General features: G+C 37.8%; 1 protein-coding gene across 6 annotated transcripts in view; it reads right to left on the reverse strand.

The window, feature by feature from the left end:
* KIF13A (kinesin family member 13A) overlaps window positions 1-17,083 on the reverse strand; it is a 107,913-nt gene that overhangs the window by 7,611 nt on the left and 83,219 nt on the right. For 2 of the 6 annotated variants that reach the window (XM_023919658.2, XM_023919656.2), the window contains exons 18-37: window positions 16,866-17,028; window positions 16,090-16,230; window positions 14,311-14,460; window positions 13,982-14,146; window positions 13,248-13,421; window positions 12,557-12,708; window positions 12,311-12,443; window positions 12,072-12,218; window positions 11,065-11,103; window positions 9,674-9,773; window positions 9,456-9,582; window positions 8,360-8,415; window positions 7,122-7,246; window positions 5,857-6,033; window positions 5,388-5,480; window positions 4,405-4,557; window positions 3,910-3,987; window positions 3,355-3,402; window positions 2,781-2,892; window positions 1,670-1,821 (exon numbers count right to left, since the gene is read on the reverse strand). In XM_023919658.2, the coding sequence (XP_023775426.2) occupies window positions 1,670-1,821; window positions 2,781-2,892; window positions 3,355-3,402; window positions 3,910-3,987; window positions 4,405-4,557; window positions 5,388-5,480; window positions 5,857-6,033; window positions 7,122-7,246; window positions 8,360-8,415; window positions 9,456-9,582; window positions 9,674-9,773; window positions 11,065-11,103; window positions 12,072-12,218; window positions 12,311-12,443; window positions 12,557-12,708; window positions 13,248-13,421; window positions 13,982-14,146; window positions 14,311-14,460; window positions 16,090-16,230; window positions 16,866-17,028 (2,485 nt within the window). Of the gene's footprint in view, window positions 1-1,039; window positions 1,124-1,669; window positions 1,822-2,780; window positions 2,893-3,354; window positions 3,403-3,909; window positions 3,988-4,404; window positions 4,558-5,387; window positions 5,481-5,856; window positions 6,034-7,121; window positions 7,247-8,359; window positions 8,416-9,455; window positions 9,583-9,673; window positions 9,774-11,064; window positions 11,104-12,071; window positions 12,219-12,310; window positions 12,444-12,556; window positions 12,709-13,247; window positions 13,422-13,981; window positions 14,147-14,310; window positions 14,461-16,089; window positions 16,231-16,865; window positions 17,029-17,083 lie in introns of all 6 variants that reach the window. The other 4 variants (XM_086842309.1, XM_023919659.2, XM_023919660.2 and 1 more) reach the window with 3 other exon arrangements.

Genomic DNA, 17,083 nt, shown 5'->3' on the forward strand with positions numbered 1-17,083 from the left:
AACCCTCTAGAAGATTTTTTTTTTTGCCAAATACCTTCATGCTATTTGTATCAGTGACTCAGTGCAAGTCAGCACGTCAGCTAACCTTATGGAAAATTAACACGATCAAGAATAAAACAGTTGCCACCCAAACCCAGCAGCCAAGCTTCAAATATATACACCATAATACTCAGGATACTTTGGTCTAACAACATACAAAATAGCATTAGAAATCCAGAAGAAGGTTTTTAATGGCTTGGCTATGTGGTAGGAATGAAAATAACTTTGAATAGGAAGAACCCATCACTACCATTTTGTGGAAAAGTGTTCCATAGGATTATAAAGGAAATAATTTGAAGGTTCTGAATTTTATATCTAAAGCTCTGATTAAAGCAAGTATTTGCAGCCATGTTCCACAGCCCCAAAACCAAAACCATCATACAGCAGAAATGATGATTGATACACCTTTTGTTGAAGCAGCAGTGAGAAAAGGATTTAGCAGGTGAAGATTAAAACAAAAGCCCTCCACCTTAATTTCCACCTGAATTATGATGAAGACAGGCTGCATGTTAATTAAGAGCGGCAATCTTATTTTAGTCATATTACTTCCATGTCAGGCAATTAAAAGCTTTTTATAGTGTACCCACACCTAAATGCATGGTTACTTACACCAAATGGGATCATTCCATTTACTCTGGGGCATAGTCACAAAATCTAGGTAACATACAAGGTATATTAGAGTGATAACAGCATGGCTCACTTACTTGATCAGTTGTGCCCTGTAAACACTACAACTTCCCCTCTCCCCCCGCCGTACTGGGCAAATGACATAGAAACATTAAAGCCCAAAACAAAACAAAAACAAAACACCAAACCCCAGTGGAGTTAGTTCCAATGACAGAATGCATTTGCAAGCCAGGCAAGCAACTGTTAACAACCATAACCTACAATCAGTCCCAAGTGCTTATTTCCACCTCACAACCTCTTTTTCCTGCTGCAGTAGCATGAGTGCCTCAAGCCCACCACCAGGCCTCGAGACAGAAACTGGTACAAAACTTACAATCTTCTCCTCAGACATGCTGCTGGCACTGCTTCCTGCAGGCACAGCACAGCCAGCACAGTGCACCTGAGATGGAGGCATGCTCTGCAAAGGTTGAGACACACAACACATCACACAAACCACAGCTCTGACCACAGTGCTAAGTGGGTGCCAAGTTAGAAAGGTGGGAAGACTGATGAAGGTGAAACACCCATGCTGGCCATACAGACATCAAAATTCAAGTTAATGGGTAGGGAAAATCATGCACTCTTCCCAGAGTTTGAGGGTGAGGAACAAAGGCCAGAATTATAACCACCCCAGAATAGTTTCACAGAATTATGTTTGATCTGCAAAAAAAACCACACCAACATCTTACTGAATTTAAAAAAAAAAAAAAAGGTAGGTTACTGCTTCTTTAAAATAGAAGTACCCTGTAAAGGAGAATACATACCAAGAAGTAAAAAAACCCCAAAACCCACAAACCCTGTATTCAGGCAAAAAACAAAACACAAAATTCCACCAATATGAAGAGTGGCCTAAATAATTTTACCAGAGAATTACAAAATTCTGTTGCAACAGATGCAAATGATTTGCCAAGTACACAGAATCACTCCATCTGCTTTAAAAAAGCAGGTGGTTTTCAAAGATTACCTCTTGACTAAGTAGAGGTCGGCTTTCAAGTGGGGTCTTCCTTTTATGTTCCTCTTTCACTGGCATTAAGGGCTTGAAAAACTTTGGTGGCTGGGGAGAAAATGCTTTAAAAGGGCTGGCCATTAAAGCATGGGAATTCTCTGCTACAATACCTAGGTAAAAAAGCAAAAATAATGTATTTCAGTTCTTCATATCCTGACTGCAAGAGCATATTTCAAAACAACTGAAGGTTAAGCCATGCAATTGACAAGTTGCTGGCTACAGAAAAATATCAGTATTTTAGTATTTAACCACTGGCCTAGGCATGAAATAATGCAGAGGTCAGTGAGAAGTCTTCTTAGAGTAGTCCAGAAACAGAAGGAAAGCAGAGAACATCAGGATCTGCCCCCTCCATTCTGAGGCTCCAACATTTCTCCTTTTCATCCTGGTCATAAAAACAGCAGGAAGTATCCTTGAAACTAGAACTCAGAAGCTCTTTGCTTCCTGTGTCTCACCTGGCCTCTTCCCACAACACTGCAAGTCTGCCCTGTAACGAAGCCAGCCATCCTGCACAGCCAGGATGATCAAAAAAGAAATTATAAGCAAGGAAGTGATGAATAAACCCTCAGTCCCACTTCATTGCAGCAGTATTTCTACCTGCACTGCCTGGTCAATGTGACCTGAAGGAAACAAGGCATCTGTTACACACTGACAGGGAGGCACAACCAATATCCACATATCATGTAAAGAACCTGTCTAAGGACAATTTCCACTTTAAACAAAAGCATTTTCATCTTCAAATTCATAAAATAACAGCAGCTGCTTTTTGTTCTTTTGTGGTGTGTGGTTTTTTGTCTTGGTTTGGGTGGGTTTTTTTCTTTTTTTTTTTCCTGCAGTTTTGATTTGTATTTAGCACGTTCTGCCCCCTTCTTGGTTTTTTGGATACCCTCAATTTTAAACCCTTTCCTGGATGTCTTATGCATTTCTCCCTTTCTCCCCTGCTTCCAGATTATGGTTAGCTCCTTAAGTAGAAGCTGGATAACATATTTATTAGGAAAAAAGCACTGGGAATTTCATTTTTAGTTTAATGCAGTAAATAAGAATCCACCAGCACTGTCATATAAAATCTCACCACTGCCGTCTTTGCTCTTGCGAGGTGACTCCCTGGGTAAAGTACCATAGCATGATACATCTTGGTAACTGGAACAACAGTCAGATATATCTAGGTGACTTTCAGACCAACCCTAAAAACACAAAAATACATAAATCTGCATGATGATGCAGGAAAATGTGGAAAAAATAATAGGTAAACTCGGGTGTTTTTTTTTTAAAAGTCAAACAAACCCCACAAACCAAAGGTATGTCAGTTACTGACTTCAGACAATTTTCCTGTCACAGAAATGGATTGTTTTAAAGCTAATCAGCTGGTCAGTCAGGTGTTTAAAGTTTTGCTCTGTTTCTTAAATATCAGTTTATAAAATTCTAATATGAAAAGCAGAGAAGGACAATAAGGTTTTATGCAAAATTGCATGTAATGGGTGCAATATCTTTGAAGATATATTATGTAAATCAACTGCTTTAAATACTATTAAAGGAAAATACTATTTCTATTTCCTTTTTTTTCTCCTCAATTTTCAAACACATCTTGCTTCTGGTGGGCCTGGGAAATCTGGGAATGTGAGCTGTTTGTTGCTACATTTCCATACCTTGTCATCTTCATCACAGGCAGAAAGATCCAGTCGACTACAGGACACCTACAGAACACCAACAGACAGAATGACAAAATGCCTACCTTTTATTTGTGACATGTAATACTTTGCAGAAACACTATGATCATTTAGTCCTAATAAATATTTTGCTCTCTCTTTTCAGACCAGATTATGCATAAAGACATCTATGTTTCTGCTGTATGAGTGCATGAGAGAACATAAAATGGCAACCACCCCTTATAGTATGAAAAAAGTTAAAGGGACTTGAAGGTAAAAGTAATCTGAATCAGGGCAGTTGTCATCCTGAACTACTTCCTAAATGGATATCCTTGTGAAAGGAGAAGAGTTTCAACCAACCCTCCCTCTTCCTTGTTAACTCTGTAATCTCCTAGGACAGACAATTTTGGGGAGGGGTTTCACTTGGTGACCACTTTCCTGCAGGCTGGTTAGTCCCAGCACAGAGTAGTCATTACCACATCTTGTTGTGCAAGCATTACACCAGCACAGACAGCAGCCCCTGCCCCATCAGTGCTAACCACGAAGGGTCCTTACGTTGTGCACGTTCGGAGTGCTGATGCTCCTGCGGATGTTCCTGGCTTTGGTGGAGAGAGCCTCTTTGACAGTGACTGCCTGTGTAAAGAGAACAAAACACTAGCAGCAATGCCATGGTCTCCTCGGGAGAACTGAGCAAGTGGGATAGGGACATTTTTTCAGTGTAGCTAACAACTGCAATCAGGGCTTGCATTCACAAATCTTAATTTGCACACACAGCCACCAAAGCTTCTGTCTGAAATTCATTCTTTGGCCTTTGCTTGTTCAGGTTCTGACTACTACATCATTGCCAGCTTTAGTTACTACATCCACCACCTCTGGAAATCTGTATTTCGCAGAAGTAACTTTGTCTTACATTTATTTGTCCTATGATCTCTAAAAAAAAAAATCCAACTGAAACAAAAAAAGCAACACAGTATTTTTAAAAAAATCAATCATCTCTTCTTGAGTTCTCATAATCCAGTGCAAAGGGTGCAAGAAAAGCCTTTTCCTTGCCTGTCTTAGTCGTTCAAGGCTCAGAATGTTCTCCACTTGCAGCACACCTCGTGTGTATTTCTCAATGTAGGTTTCGCCATCAGATGTGCCCTCATTCTCACTCCTTGCTGCCATCAGTGCTAGGGTCTCACGATCCTCAATTTCTTCTGTAGCCTAAAGTAGAAGTTACACCATTCAAGGTTTCAAAAAGGAAAGCCAATTGTTTCAGTTCACTTTTTTAGACCAGTTCAATCCAAAAATCAGTTTGAATTGGGCATCTTAATCAGCAAACTTAATTACAGTCAATGACCCAGGGCTGTTCCATAGAGATGCAAATGATGCTGAAGGAATCAAGCTTAGGAGAAGTTTTGAACAGTTGCTATAGTAAAAGCACCTCCAGAAATAATGCAAATATAACCTGAAATTGCATATGTTAAGGCTCAACTAATGACAATTTCCTAGGCAAGGAAATTTAATTTCCTTCCCAAATCTTAAAATATGCTGTGATTTCACTAGAGTTTAAAATTTAAGTAGTACTGCAGCAAAGTGACAATCACATGGTGACAAGACTATTTATGTTTTCATTTGTCCAGTTTGTTTGCCTTTAAAATAAATCTTATGGTACATTTACAACTTGTATAAGCTTTTTCTATAAAAAGTAATTTATATTCCTGTGAACTCAGCTTCCCAGCTATTCTCTTTTCAAAGACCTGAACATTCCTCTGAATACCCTCTATATTTTCCCTGTAGACACTAATGGCCATTCAAACAAAACTCTACCACAAAAACTCAGTTAAACACAGTAGAAGAGAAAATAAAATCCCCACAGTTTTCAACTGTTTAAAGATAAACATGATGTAACACAGAACTTCAGTATATTCACTCTGGCAAACTGCCTCATATCAGCAAAGCAGGACATTTACTTTCTAATCAGTATCACACACTGCAGTAGGTCAAGTCTGTTGGTTTCTGTGAATTTGCCAGAGAAATATCCTATAGTTTACCTTTGGTATATTGGATACTATTTCATAAGTCACTCCACAGGCATAATATATATTTTTCAAGGATATTCTCCTTTTCAGGCTCTGGGTAAAACTCTAGAAAGAAATTTTCAGTTACTGTTTTGATAATTATTATTTATGACATCCTAAGAAATAAAACATGCCATGCAAAATCTGATTACAAAGGCAATCAGAATAATAATTTATTAAATTACTTTTTTAGCATTTATGATATTTTATGTCATATTTACAACACTGTGCTCAGTATACAAGGCTACTAAGTTCAATCATTTGAAGAATGGACAGTTCAAAGAAATATACCAGTACACAGCTTCACTGCAACCTATAAAAACCTAGTTTTCATTTCTCTCTCATTAGACTTCCAGAATTAAGCAAGCAGTTAAGGAAACACATTCGTTAAATTAAGAATATGGAACAAAACAAGGAATAAAAGAATATATAAATTTATTACCTGCTTGTTATAAATGTTGGCTGCAATCCTTTTGCGTAATACCAGTTCCATTGCAGCAGGGTGACTAAGCTGCACAGTAGTCTTCACAATTAAGTAAATTCTCTCATTTTGAGGAGTTACCCTATTCAGGTGCACTGAATCATGGACAGAAGAGTCCCAGGCAGCAGTGGCTGAAATCTATGCAGACAAATTAAGTAGAAGAAGGAAAGGGAAATCAAAGATTTTATTACTCTAACAACAGGTATCATTTTCAAAGATTTAATATGAAGTAAAACAATTACTTAATTTAAGAAAAATCAGCATCATTGAACTAAGTGGAGTCAATCCTCCTTTCCATAGTAAGGAATTTATCCAAAGAAGCAAAAAAAGAGGTGTTAAGATACTGGGGGAAACAGTCATCACCACAATCCCTGCACTGTGCAAACCCTGCCCCAAAAGGAAGTCTTTACATGGCTGGAGACAGAAAGGAAAGCAAAAGCAAGACTGGATGAAGGAATACAAGTCCTACTGCTACTGTATTAAAACTATTACTTTTAATGTAAAATCTTTCATCTATATTGGATTAGGCTATAACAGCCCCCACATAAAAACCCTGCATCCATTCTGCAGAATGGGGTTTTTTCCTTTCCTCTGCCTTCTCCCCAACCTTTCCTGTCTCATTTGTTCTGGAAATGATCTCAAACAATAGTCTAAGTAGGAACAGAACATATAAGGAATCAGTTAAGAAATACCTAAATGGATTCAGAACCATTAATTTCCAACAATTCCCAAACCACGTATTTAAAAAACAATAATTTTGTGCCACAAATTAAAAAAGTTTATTTAAGTAATAAATTAAAAATTTATTTAAGTATTAAGCTTTGCAGAGTGTGCACAATAAACCAAGTTATTTTTTCTAAAGAATTAAGAATTTGCAAGAGAAATTATGGAGGGGTGAGGAAAGCAGGAAAAGGGATTTTGAGTCAGGCAGTTGAACTGTTCTTTTGCAAAGAGCTAAGACTTGTCATCTCTGAATTAAGGCAGAAGAGCTAACAAGTCATAGCCTCTTAAATTCTATATAAATAGGCCAGAAAATCAAGGCAGCCCTAGATACAGATGGTACTTCTAAGACAAAAAGGTAATAATAATAATAATAATAATAATAATAATAATAATAATAATAATAATAATAACAACGATTAAATACACAGAAGTAGGAAATAAAACATAAGAAGAAAGCATTAACAAGCTTCAGCTGTCTAGAAGGAGGCTTGCTAACAATTTACCTCATCATCACTGTGTTTTATGATCGGCAGATAAAAGAATGGGCTCCCATGCTCCTTTGGTAGTATTGAGTTAACTCCTGATGCATGGGGACCTATAAGTTGTTCATTGGCACTGAGGTCATCAGCTAATGAAACAAATGTGCAAAGAATGAAATAGTTTTATACCAAGGGATATGAATATATAGAGGCAAAGTTGTAATACAAAGCTGTAATAGAGGTCTACACATATTTCATAATATATTTAATCCTACTTAATCTTATTACTATGCAGCATTTTGAAGATGATTTCAGCATACAAAAGAAATTGAAAATAGCAGTTCTAGCTACATTAGGCTTTTAGCTAAACAAACAAACAAATGGTGTGTAATGCCACAATCAACCTGTTTAAATATCCTATTTGATCTACTGTCCGCTCATCTCTACTGACAGTAAAAAAACAACCAAATAAAAACATTCCTTGTGAGCATAGATGAAGGAAGAGGGTATTTCATTTTCCAAAAGCATCTGCTAAAGCAGTTATTGATGCATTGCCTATATAAATATGTGCAGTAGCCCTCTTCAGTGCTGGATGTGATATGGCCTGTGGATCCTCCTCTGCTTTATGTTTAGGTTTGTAATTAGACTTGATTCCTAAACAATGTGGAGCTACCTCTAGTCTCTTGTTACTTACAAGAATATATATCAATATTCTTCTCATATTGCATATGGCAGTTGCTATGAGGACCAGAGTTTTAAACATCCTGATATATATATATATATTAGAACTAAATACCTTCAAAGGTAGAACACTTAGATTCTCTTTAAAAAGCTCATTCTTTAAATGAGCTGTTTAAGACTCAACAGATCAGTGGAAGGAGCTCTGAAAGCATTGGGAGATTCTCCATTAATGCTCTAATAACATGTGCATTTGTACATCAAAACACTTAAAGGATTTCCTCAGCTGCTGTTTAATTCAAACTAAGCTTGCTTTCTTACACTATTTTCTGTTGTACAGCATATCACTGTACTCCTGTGTTCCCTGACTTTTATCTTTATGCTAAAATAATTGTTCTTAATTATGCCAACATATGCAACCAGAAGAAAAAGCACTTTACAAGCCATATCAGACAGTGTCATTGCCAGGACTTGTTTGATTTCTTACACCTTTCAGGTTCATTCTTCCATTTAACCATTTATTCACCCAAATTAATCCCCCATTTCTCCCTCCACAAGTTTCTTAATCTGCTTTTACAACATACCATTCAGATCAAGGAAGAGGACAGGTATATGTGTTTCCATTCCTGCAGGTGGAATCCTGAAACAAAACAAACTGCTAGTAACAAAGAAGGCAAACTCAGACCCTAAGCTAATGTGGGCAAACAGATCTCCATGCAATATTCATTAACTGTAACCAATGGCTAAAGCTGTCAACATTTTGATGGCTACTCTGAACGCCTGTGTGGCACAGACAGCATTTTGTTCATTTACACACAGAGCTAAATCTAGAGCTTTGCCAAAACTCAATTCACACCACACAGCATGTGGCAGTTGCTGTGAGGACCAGAGTTTTAAACATCCTGTTCTGTTCCTTATGAAGTTAACTGGTTGTAGTCATCTCATGTATGAAGATCAGCAACCCTCCAAACAACTAGATATGTAAGTACTGGCACTCTTTATATCCATAAACATGCTTTTAGCTACATGTCCACAGCACACCTCAGATGGATAAGGGGAAAAATTGAGATAAAAGAGTACTGCTATATTATTGCCCAAATACTATTGGAGACATTAGTGTACACTTGATTAGAGGAGTGTTTCTTGTCCATACTTTCCCAAACCTAATATGTTGCTTTCCCCATTTTTGCATGTCAGCTTCAAAGATGTTAGTTAAAACACAAATTTAAATGAAACTAGAGAAATATATTACAAATTTGGATGAAACAGAGAACACATCCTTTGAAGTCTTTGAAAGAGTTTATCCTCTCTCCACCCTTTATTGATGACATTATCATGTATTCTACCATTCATCTTTCAACTGCTCCCTTTCTGAAAGGAATCAAATGACTGGATCATTTTCTCAATTATATAGAGTTGTAAAATACTGTATTATATTCAAAGGTGATTTTCAAACCTTGAAAACTATTTCAAAGCTTTGTTATGTAATATCTTAGTTAAGCAAATCTTTCTTACATTCAGAGCAGCACCTGACCTCCTAAAACTTTCTGTCAGCTGAATGCAGTTTGTAGTATCACAGGAGAACACAGGAAGCTCCAAAACATCCTTAGATTTGTACCTTGCAGCATGCACAGTTTATGTACAAAAAGATGGCAACTCCAGTGGCTTTTCTGAACATACCAATTTGCGGGGGCACCGGGAATTCCACTGCCTGGTGCTGGAACAAACACTGCATTCCTCTCTTCTGTCAGCCCTACCCACTGCTCCACCAGCCGGGCTTCTCGTTCTATATCATCCTCAGATTTTTCTACAGTGGAAGAGATTAGGATTACAAATGAGACACACTTTTTGTGGTATAGGGCATAAAGTACTTAGGATTGAAACTTCGAACTGCAAACCTTGTTTGTTGCTGATCTTTTGGATCTGCTCATCTAAGTACTCTCTGCGTTTTATTAATGCATCAGACCACCTTTCTCGTACACAGTTCAAATCTTCTTCCTAATATGGAAATAGAGAAAAAAGTCACTGGACTATGTGGGTAAAAATAAAGAGCAGTGAATTTTGTGGTAATTTAATCAGAATTTATATTAAAAGGCTTGCATGATGCAGAAAACTTTTTTTCCCCTGAATGACATGCATACTGATTAAGCACCTCATCACCCATGAAGGGAAGTTTATTTGCTTTCAAGTCTCAGACTTCAACAGGAGAAAAGAAAATGTGACTGTCTCTGCTGCTGAACAGATTACACACCATGGGTTAATTACTCACAGAAGTGGCAATCAAATTTTTGATAGAGTATGGAAGAGGAAAACCCAGTATCATCAGTTGATCATAAGTTCTCCTGAAGATTAGACAGGTCAGCACACCCTCAAACCTGCACAAAATTCCATTGCTAGCAGCTGCTATCCGCGCAATTAAAAGATTTCTCATGCAAACAAAACCCATCATGCAATCATGCTTTGTGGTATCACAGAAAATCTGGTTGGTTCTTCTCTGTGATATGTCAGAAAGCGCATAAACAGCCCATAGGAAGTTAGTACCTTAAATTATATTTTTGAGATTGCTAGGAAACTTAACATATCATCTTAAGGGATGTCAGCATTCTCACCTAACTGGTTTTACTTCTGTAGGACTGCCTATTAGAAAAGTCTTCTATGTAGAAATCTGAAATTTATTTTACTTTGGGGGGGATTTCCTCTTCTGCTCTTTCCCACCTTTTGAAATGAGTCTTCTGCTACACTGCCTAAATTGTGACTTATCTCACAGAAAATCAGGGTCAAGGTTGGGTTTTGTGCAGATAAAAGAAAATTGCTTCATTGAAGCTTCTGTATCTACCCCCCCATTCACATCCTCCACTCTCTCTCACTCAAGGATTTCAGAAAACTGCACAACATAAAAGGTTATGATATTTTCTTTAGAAAACAAACAAAATATCCTATGCTGCATAATTTGCCTGGAAAAGATGCCTGCAGCTGCTGGTTCTTTTCCCTGTAATATTCATTGGAAATTGTTTTCATTCTAAATTAAAGTTTCAAAGCTTTTATTCCCATAGAAATTCATGTAGCCAGTTAGGAGAGCTGACTGCAGAGTACTAGAGAAGAGAGGACACTGTAAGAGTATAAAGTCATAAGGTAAATTGAAATAGCAGTGGTTTATAGCCCAGGTAGCCTCTAAAATGCACAGCATGTGTGTATTTCAAAGCCGCTTTTGCTTGTTCATTTGAGAGCTGCTGGCCATTAGCATTAGCTGTGCCCCATGCCGCAGGATTGACAGCAACAGCAGCAATACCTGGTAACTATCCATATCACCACCATCATCCTCCTCCTTCTGGTACGAGAAAATACATTTTGTAAAACACAAAAACCCACGCATTTCACTCAACAGAAATACACAGAAATAACCCAAAACATGAATACCAACATTTCTGCCACAAACTTGTAAATGTTAAAATCACAATATTCAAATAATTAGTAGGAAGATTTTTTTTCATTAGACTGTAGCAGGTCAGCCATGATTTGAGGATTAGTGAATATGTTTATTTAAAAAAAAATAAAAATTAAAAACCTCACAGAATCCAGTGCCAGAAAAATGACTAAGCAAGCAGATCACTAATCTCAAACTCTAGTTTCATCTGTATCCAAGGTTAGAATTATTTGTGGAACTGTATGCAAACCTTCTGACAAAAGGCATCTTGCTTCCCTGGATGGCCCATTCCACTTGTTCTTTGCCATCACTGTCAAAATCATGCTTCATTTCCAATATAAATTTGTTCAGTGTCAGCTGAAATAATTTATGCTTCTTAAGGACTTCTCTGGCTATGTGGAATAGCCCCCTCACATTCAGTGATGATTGGTTTTGATTCTTTGATAAGAACTACTTGGTGTTTTTTGAAAAGCTCAACAGTATTTCACTACATTTTCTCTATTAAATTTCTTTTTTTTTTCTTTTTTCTTTTTCTTTTTTTTTTGCTTCTCCCCTCCTCAACTTTCACCATCCCTGGAAGGGAAGGAAACTAACAGCACTAGGAATCTAGTATTAATTAACTCTACACACAAAGATAGAAACCATTTCCATATTCCTTCTGTTCTATCACACCCAGTACTTTATCAGTCATACTTTCAGTTATAAGCAATAAAATACACAGGTTTAGCACCACAGGCTCACGTTACATGTATTAACCTCAAGCACATGTAAAACTGTAAATTGTACCAGTGTGCTAAGGTCCCTTTTGGAATTATGTTGGGCTGGGTCTAGAACAACAGAACCACACCAAACTGAAAAATTAGCTGCCTTACCTGGTAGCTGTCCAAGCCCCTTTGCAGCTTGGTTGATCTGGCAGTCACCCCACCTACAGAGACTGAAAGAATAGCTTCTACCATGAGAGGCAACGTTCCTGAATGCTGCACAGGTTTCACTGTCACCTGAACTCTGCGAGAATGACCCTAAGCAGGAAATTGAGAGGGAGAGAGAAGCTAAGAATAAAATTAAAAAATCAATTTAAGCATGAATAAGATGTCAAGGAGAAAATACATACCTGCCTAAGCTGGAAAATTCCACCTGTGTTTACATCTTTTGCCTGATGGAGTTCAACTGCAGTGTATTCACCCATCTCATTCAATTCTTGTATGGAAATCCACATTTCTATTCTTCGAGTTACTTCATTCCATCTAAAAAGACATCCCCATAAAAACTCACGGTTGCCTCAAAATATTTTATGCACCACAGGTACTAAATACTTTTAGAAAGTTGATGGAAGGATTAATTGGTAATTTATTTGTACCTGTCTCTCAGTGTCCTAGTTTTTGCATGAAGAGAATCAACCTCCCAAAGAGAGCTGCCATTGCCAGTACATCTGTGACCCCACACCTCAATAGCAAGAGCTCCTTCTGAAATGAACTCCAAAAACTCCTCTGTGACATTGACCACATAGTCCTGGCAATAAGAAAAACAAATCACATTCAACCATATTAAAAAAATTGTATCTCCTCAATTTGCTTGTAAGGACACACCAAACAACCAACTTCCTGCCTGATAAAACCATACAGTTTGCATCAGAAAGCTCAACTCTGAACAGGAAAGTTGTAAAACCTCATCATCTCAGCAATTCATGCTCTTGCATACCACATTTCATACTTTGAAAATTTCCATAAAAGTGATGTCACAGCTCCAGAGATCTCTTTTAGGCTACTAAGCTTACCAAACAAGGAGATAATCAGCTGTCATTATATAAATGTTAGCTTTCTCCACATATTAAAGATAACATCTGAATTTAAAAGATCTTTTCCTTTTGCTACATTTTGAAGAAGTGACAAAGTGAAACATTATGGCATTCTTAAGCAGAGTTATAAGTCATTAGTTGTATGACTTGACTCCTTCCTTATTCCCCCAGCAAAACAAGGCTCAGACTCTAAACAGTTTCTCTCAGATATATGATCTTACTGGGAACACTATTTCATAATAAAAATACTTACCTTACAGTGAGAGAAGGTCACTGTAAAATGAGCATCTTTGCTCTGAGGTGAAGGCACATCTGGATCTACCACTGGTGCTGCTACTGTTGACTCACATTGATCCCAAAATGTGTATTGACAAAAGACAAAGTTGGAGAGATTAGGTGGCAGTCCAGTTGCTTCTTTTATTTTTACCTGAGGAGACAAAACAAACGTTGTCATGAATATGACTGTTTCTTCTTCAACTGAAAATTGAAGATCAACAGTTAGAAGAAATTTTAAAGGACAGTAAGTATGTTCCCATTTAGGAAATCTGATTTTGCATATACAGAAACATAGGTGTATGGACTTCACCCATGTACATGTTTTGTTTGAGGAAGCTGATAAACTCAAGTGGAGAATGAAATGGTTTACCACAGAAGAAATTAAATCCATACACCACCCATAGATAGTACATTAGAAGATCGGACTACAGGAGATAGATGTAGAGAAAAACTGTTACTCCTTCTGTGTCTGTAAAGGATTGTCTTTGTAACACCAGTATTTATGGTGCAGATGTACATCTACTAGAAACTAACACAAATTAAATCAGCCACTGGCAACCAGTGACTGGCCTACCCTGAGCTGGAACAAGAGAAGTCCTTTCAGAGACTTATCAGCAAGCGATAGTCTACACAGCTTAGTACTTTCCATCCGACTGACTACTTAGTTACAGAGGCCTGAAACCGTAAACTTCACCAGGTGTTCTCACTCACCCTGCAGGAGAGCTTTTTCGCTCTGTGAATAATTTCCCCGTTGTTATCCATGACTTCCAGACTCCCACTCTCACTGGAGTTCTCAGATGAGTCATCTCCTTCTACCACACGTTCTGGGACAGACCCAGTGACACGCATGACTTCAATATGCAGCCGCCCTGCAACCTGAAGGCAATTACACAGAGGACATACATGGCCACTTGAAAAACACTTATTCACTGGGGAACAGGACAGCAGGCACCATTTGCTTGCTAAACCCCTGGTACACAGGGATCCTCCGAGCTCAATGAGCCCTGCAGGAGCACCCAGCGTGCTCAGCCCAGTCCTACCTCGCCCTGCTGGCTGATGATGGGCACGGCATACTGCAGCTTCACGTCGTAGAAAAGGCACTCCAAAAACACATTGGCGACGCCGATCAAGTTGTGGTTCTCCTGTGCTTCATAGAAAGGATCTCCCCTCTTGCCAATCAGTTTCCTTATCTGTTTTAGAGATAATGAAAGAGATGTCACAAAACCACCAGCGTGGGAACAGGAGATAAAATAACCTCATAGTATTAAAAGATTGTGGCACAAAAATGACTTCACTACCCATTTTTGTTCCTTCCTGTTACACAGGCAGAAAGAGACCAGAATCATTTTACAAATTTGACATGAAATCTTTGAGATGAGACATTATACAATCCTTTCTTTACTAAGGGATATAATAATATCATGACCTGCATATTTTAGCAATGTCAAGGCAAAGCAGACTTCACCATGAGCAATCACAGTAGCCACTGATTTCAAGATGTTTCACCTTTTCTGCTCTGTTTATAATTCTTAAATGAGAGGTCAAACCATCCTCAGGTTGTGCTGGTCTGGCTGCTGGCTACCACTACAAGGGCAAAGGGAAGGTGCAGGATGACTCCTATTTAAACCAACAAGTGTTTTTATGACTCCCATAGAGCTGAGATCACACCTGCAGCATTCCCCATTACAGCCACAAAGAATTCATGCAGATTCCTAGCACAATATGCACTTCTCAGTGAATCTGTTAGTTCCTCCCCTTCTTCTCTTTTGTCTTCAACACATGCATTTGACCTACATGTTTCTATGTAGCACATAGAACACATGCATTATGGACGACATAGAAAAGAATGATCCTGGCTCAGGCAGACATAATGTATTCAAATATGTGCTATCAGTTCTTACTAAAGTCAGCAGCAAAATCATCGTTGTCTTCAATGGGAACAGATGAAGTGCTTGACCTCCCCTGTGTTATGATTTTAGAGATTCCCATTGTCCCGTCCAAAGCATGTAACAAAGGCACAAGAGTTGTTCAAACATATTTAAGAATGATTCTTGATACAAGTAATTTAGGTGCTTCCTAACAGCCACAAGACAGTAAGATATATTTCTTATGCACTTCTACCTGGATACTTAGATGATGTCTTCTGGAATACCAAATATCACATCTCTTTCCAGTAAACAAGCAAGTTTTTGACAAATCTCAGGCTTATCTGCCAAGGCTAACGTGCTACTTAAATTCTTACAAAACACCACTTGGTTATGATGGAAATACTGATGTAGACTAATATCTTCAATTGATTTCTTCACTGCTTTAAGGCTGGGGAATATACAAATGAAATTAAAGAATACTTCATAGTTTAAAATCAAGTTTTATCCCACTAGTATGTTCTGCACCTTGAGTGTATCTAAGGAGAATTCTTGTTAGCTTTGACACTGACTGCAATTTAATAATTTTATTTCTAATGCAGCTTGCTGCTTCCATTCAGAGCTGGTGGTCATTTTCATGCCAGGTAAACATGTGCTTTTAGTGGCACTGTGAGTCACTACCTCAGCACAATTATATCTGATCTCAGCACACTTACCATCTGAGAACACAAGTGAGATAAGACATACCTGTGTTTTATTATGTATGGGCATTTTGAATATTTAATATTAGTCATACTGTTTTGTTCTGCGTTTTTGTTTGCTTTTGTTCTTAAAAATAAAACATAGCACCCTAATCTTTCATATACGAATTCATTGCACTTGCTCTCTATAACATATTAAAAGGGGTTTAAAGAAAACAAACTCAGTGATCCATTTCAAAAATACATAGATTACCTCAGGAATTTTCTCCTTCCATTCTTGATAGAGGTCTCTCATGTCAATCAATTTGTTCTCTAGTTTCTCAATAGTCCACACTTGAGTACCTTTTCCTTTTCTTCTCACTTGAATTGCAGGCTCGCTTACTATTGCACCCCTCTAAATCAGAAGAAAAAACAATCAGTGAAGGAAAGGTATATGTAAGTAGTTTAACTCTTCACTCAAATTGCATTCTTAGAAAGGAATAAAATACAGAACATGCAGCTTCTCTCTGCATGCCAGTCATGCTGCTTCTGTCCTGAGACAGGGCATGGCCTATACACATCTCTGAGGATCCAGATCTCTTTATTCTTCTCGAACAATGACCATTCCCACAGGAACATTAACACAATTCAATCAAAGCCCTTAAGACAAGCATATTATCCTAATTGCTATTACATTTACAGCAGCACTGCAAAACCCTTCAAGACACAAAACTGTAGGAAACTGTAACAAAACCCATTAATTTCTGCAGATATAACTAAAATGCAGGTTCTGCAGCAACTGAACACAAATGTCTGCTCATCATCTGCATGCATATATGGTGATCAAACACTTGAAAACAGCAAGAGCCATACTTAATGCTCTGTTGCCATTTTTACTTACTTTCAGCATATTAATCAGGTAATACTTCTATTTTGCCTATGCACAATCTAACAAAAGTAACACTTTATTGGCTCAAGCTGGATGAATGATATATGTCTACAAGGTTTAGCCACAAAGCTACATTTTCCAGCATTCTTTGTTATCATTACCTTTTTGTTGGCACTGAGGTTTTCAGCAGGGATCTGAAGTGTTACTTGATAATCTGTTAGCTTACTCATTTCTTCTGCTAAGAAGTTTGCTTCTCTCACCAGAGTATTTGCCTTTACTATTTGCTCTCGTAGTTTAGCCAAGCTCTGTCGAAACAATTCATCCCTGTGGTGCAGTAGGTAACATGAAAAATACACAGAAACCTATTTCTATTATTGGA

This window comes from Cyanistes caeruleus, chromosome 1 (genome assembly GCF_971803275.1).
Source record: "Cyanistes caeruleus chromosome 1, bCyaCae1.hap1.1, whole genome shotgun sequence".
Classification (NCBI taxonomy): domain Eukaryota; kingdom Metazoa; phylum Chordata; class Aves; order Passeriformes; family Paridae; genus Cyanistes; species Cyanistes caeruleus.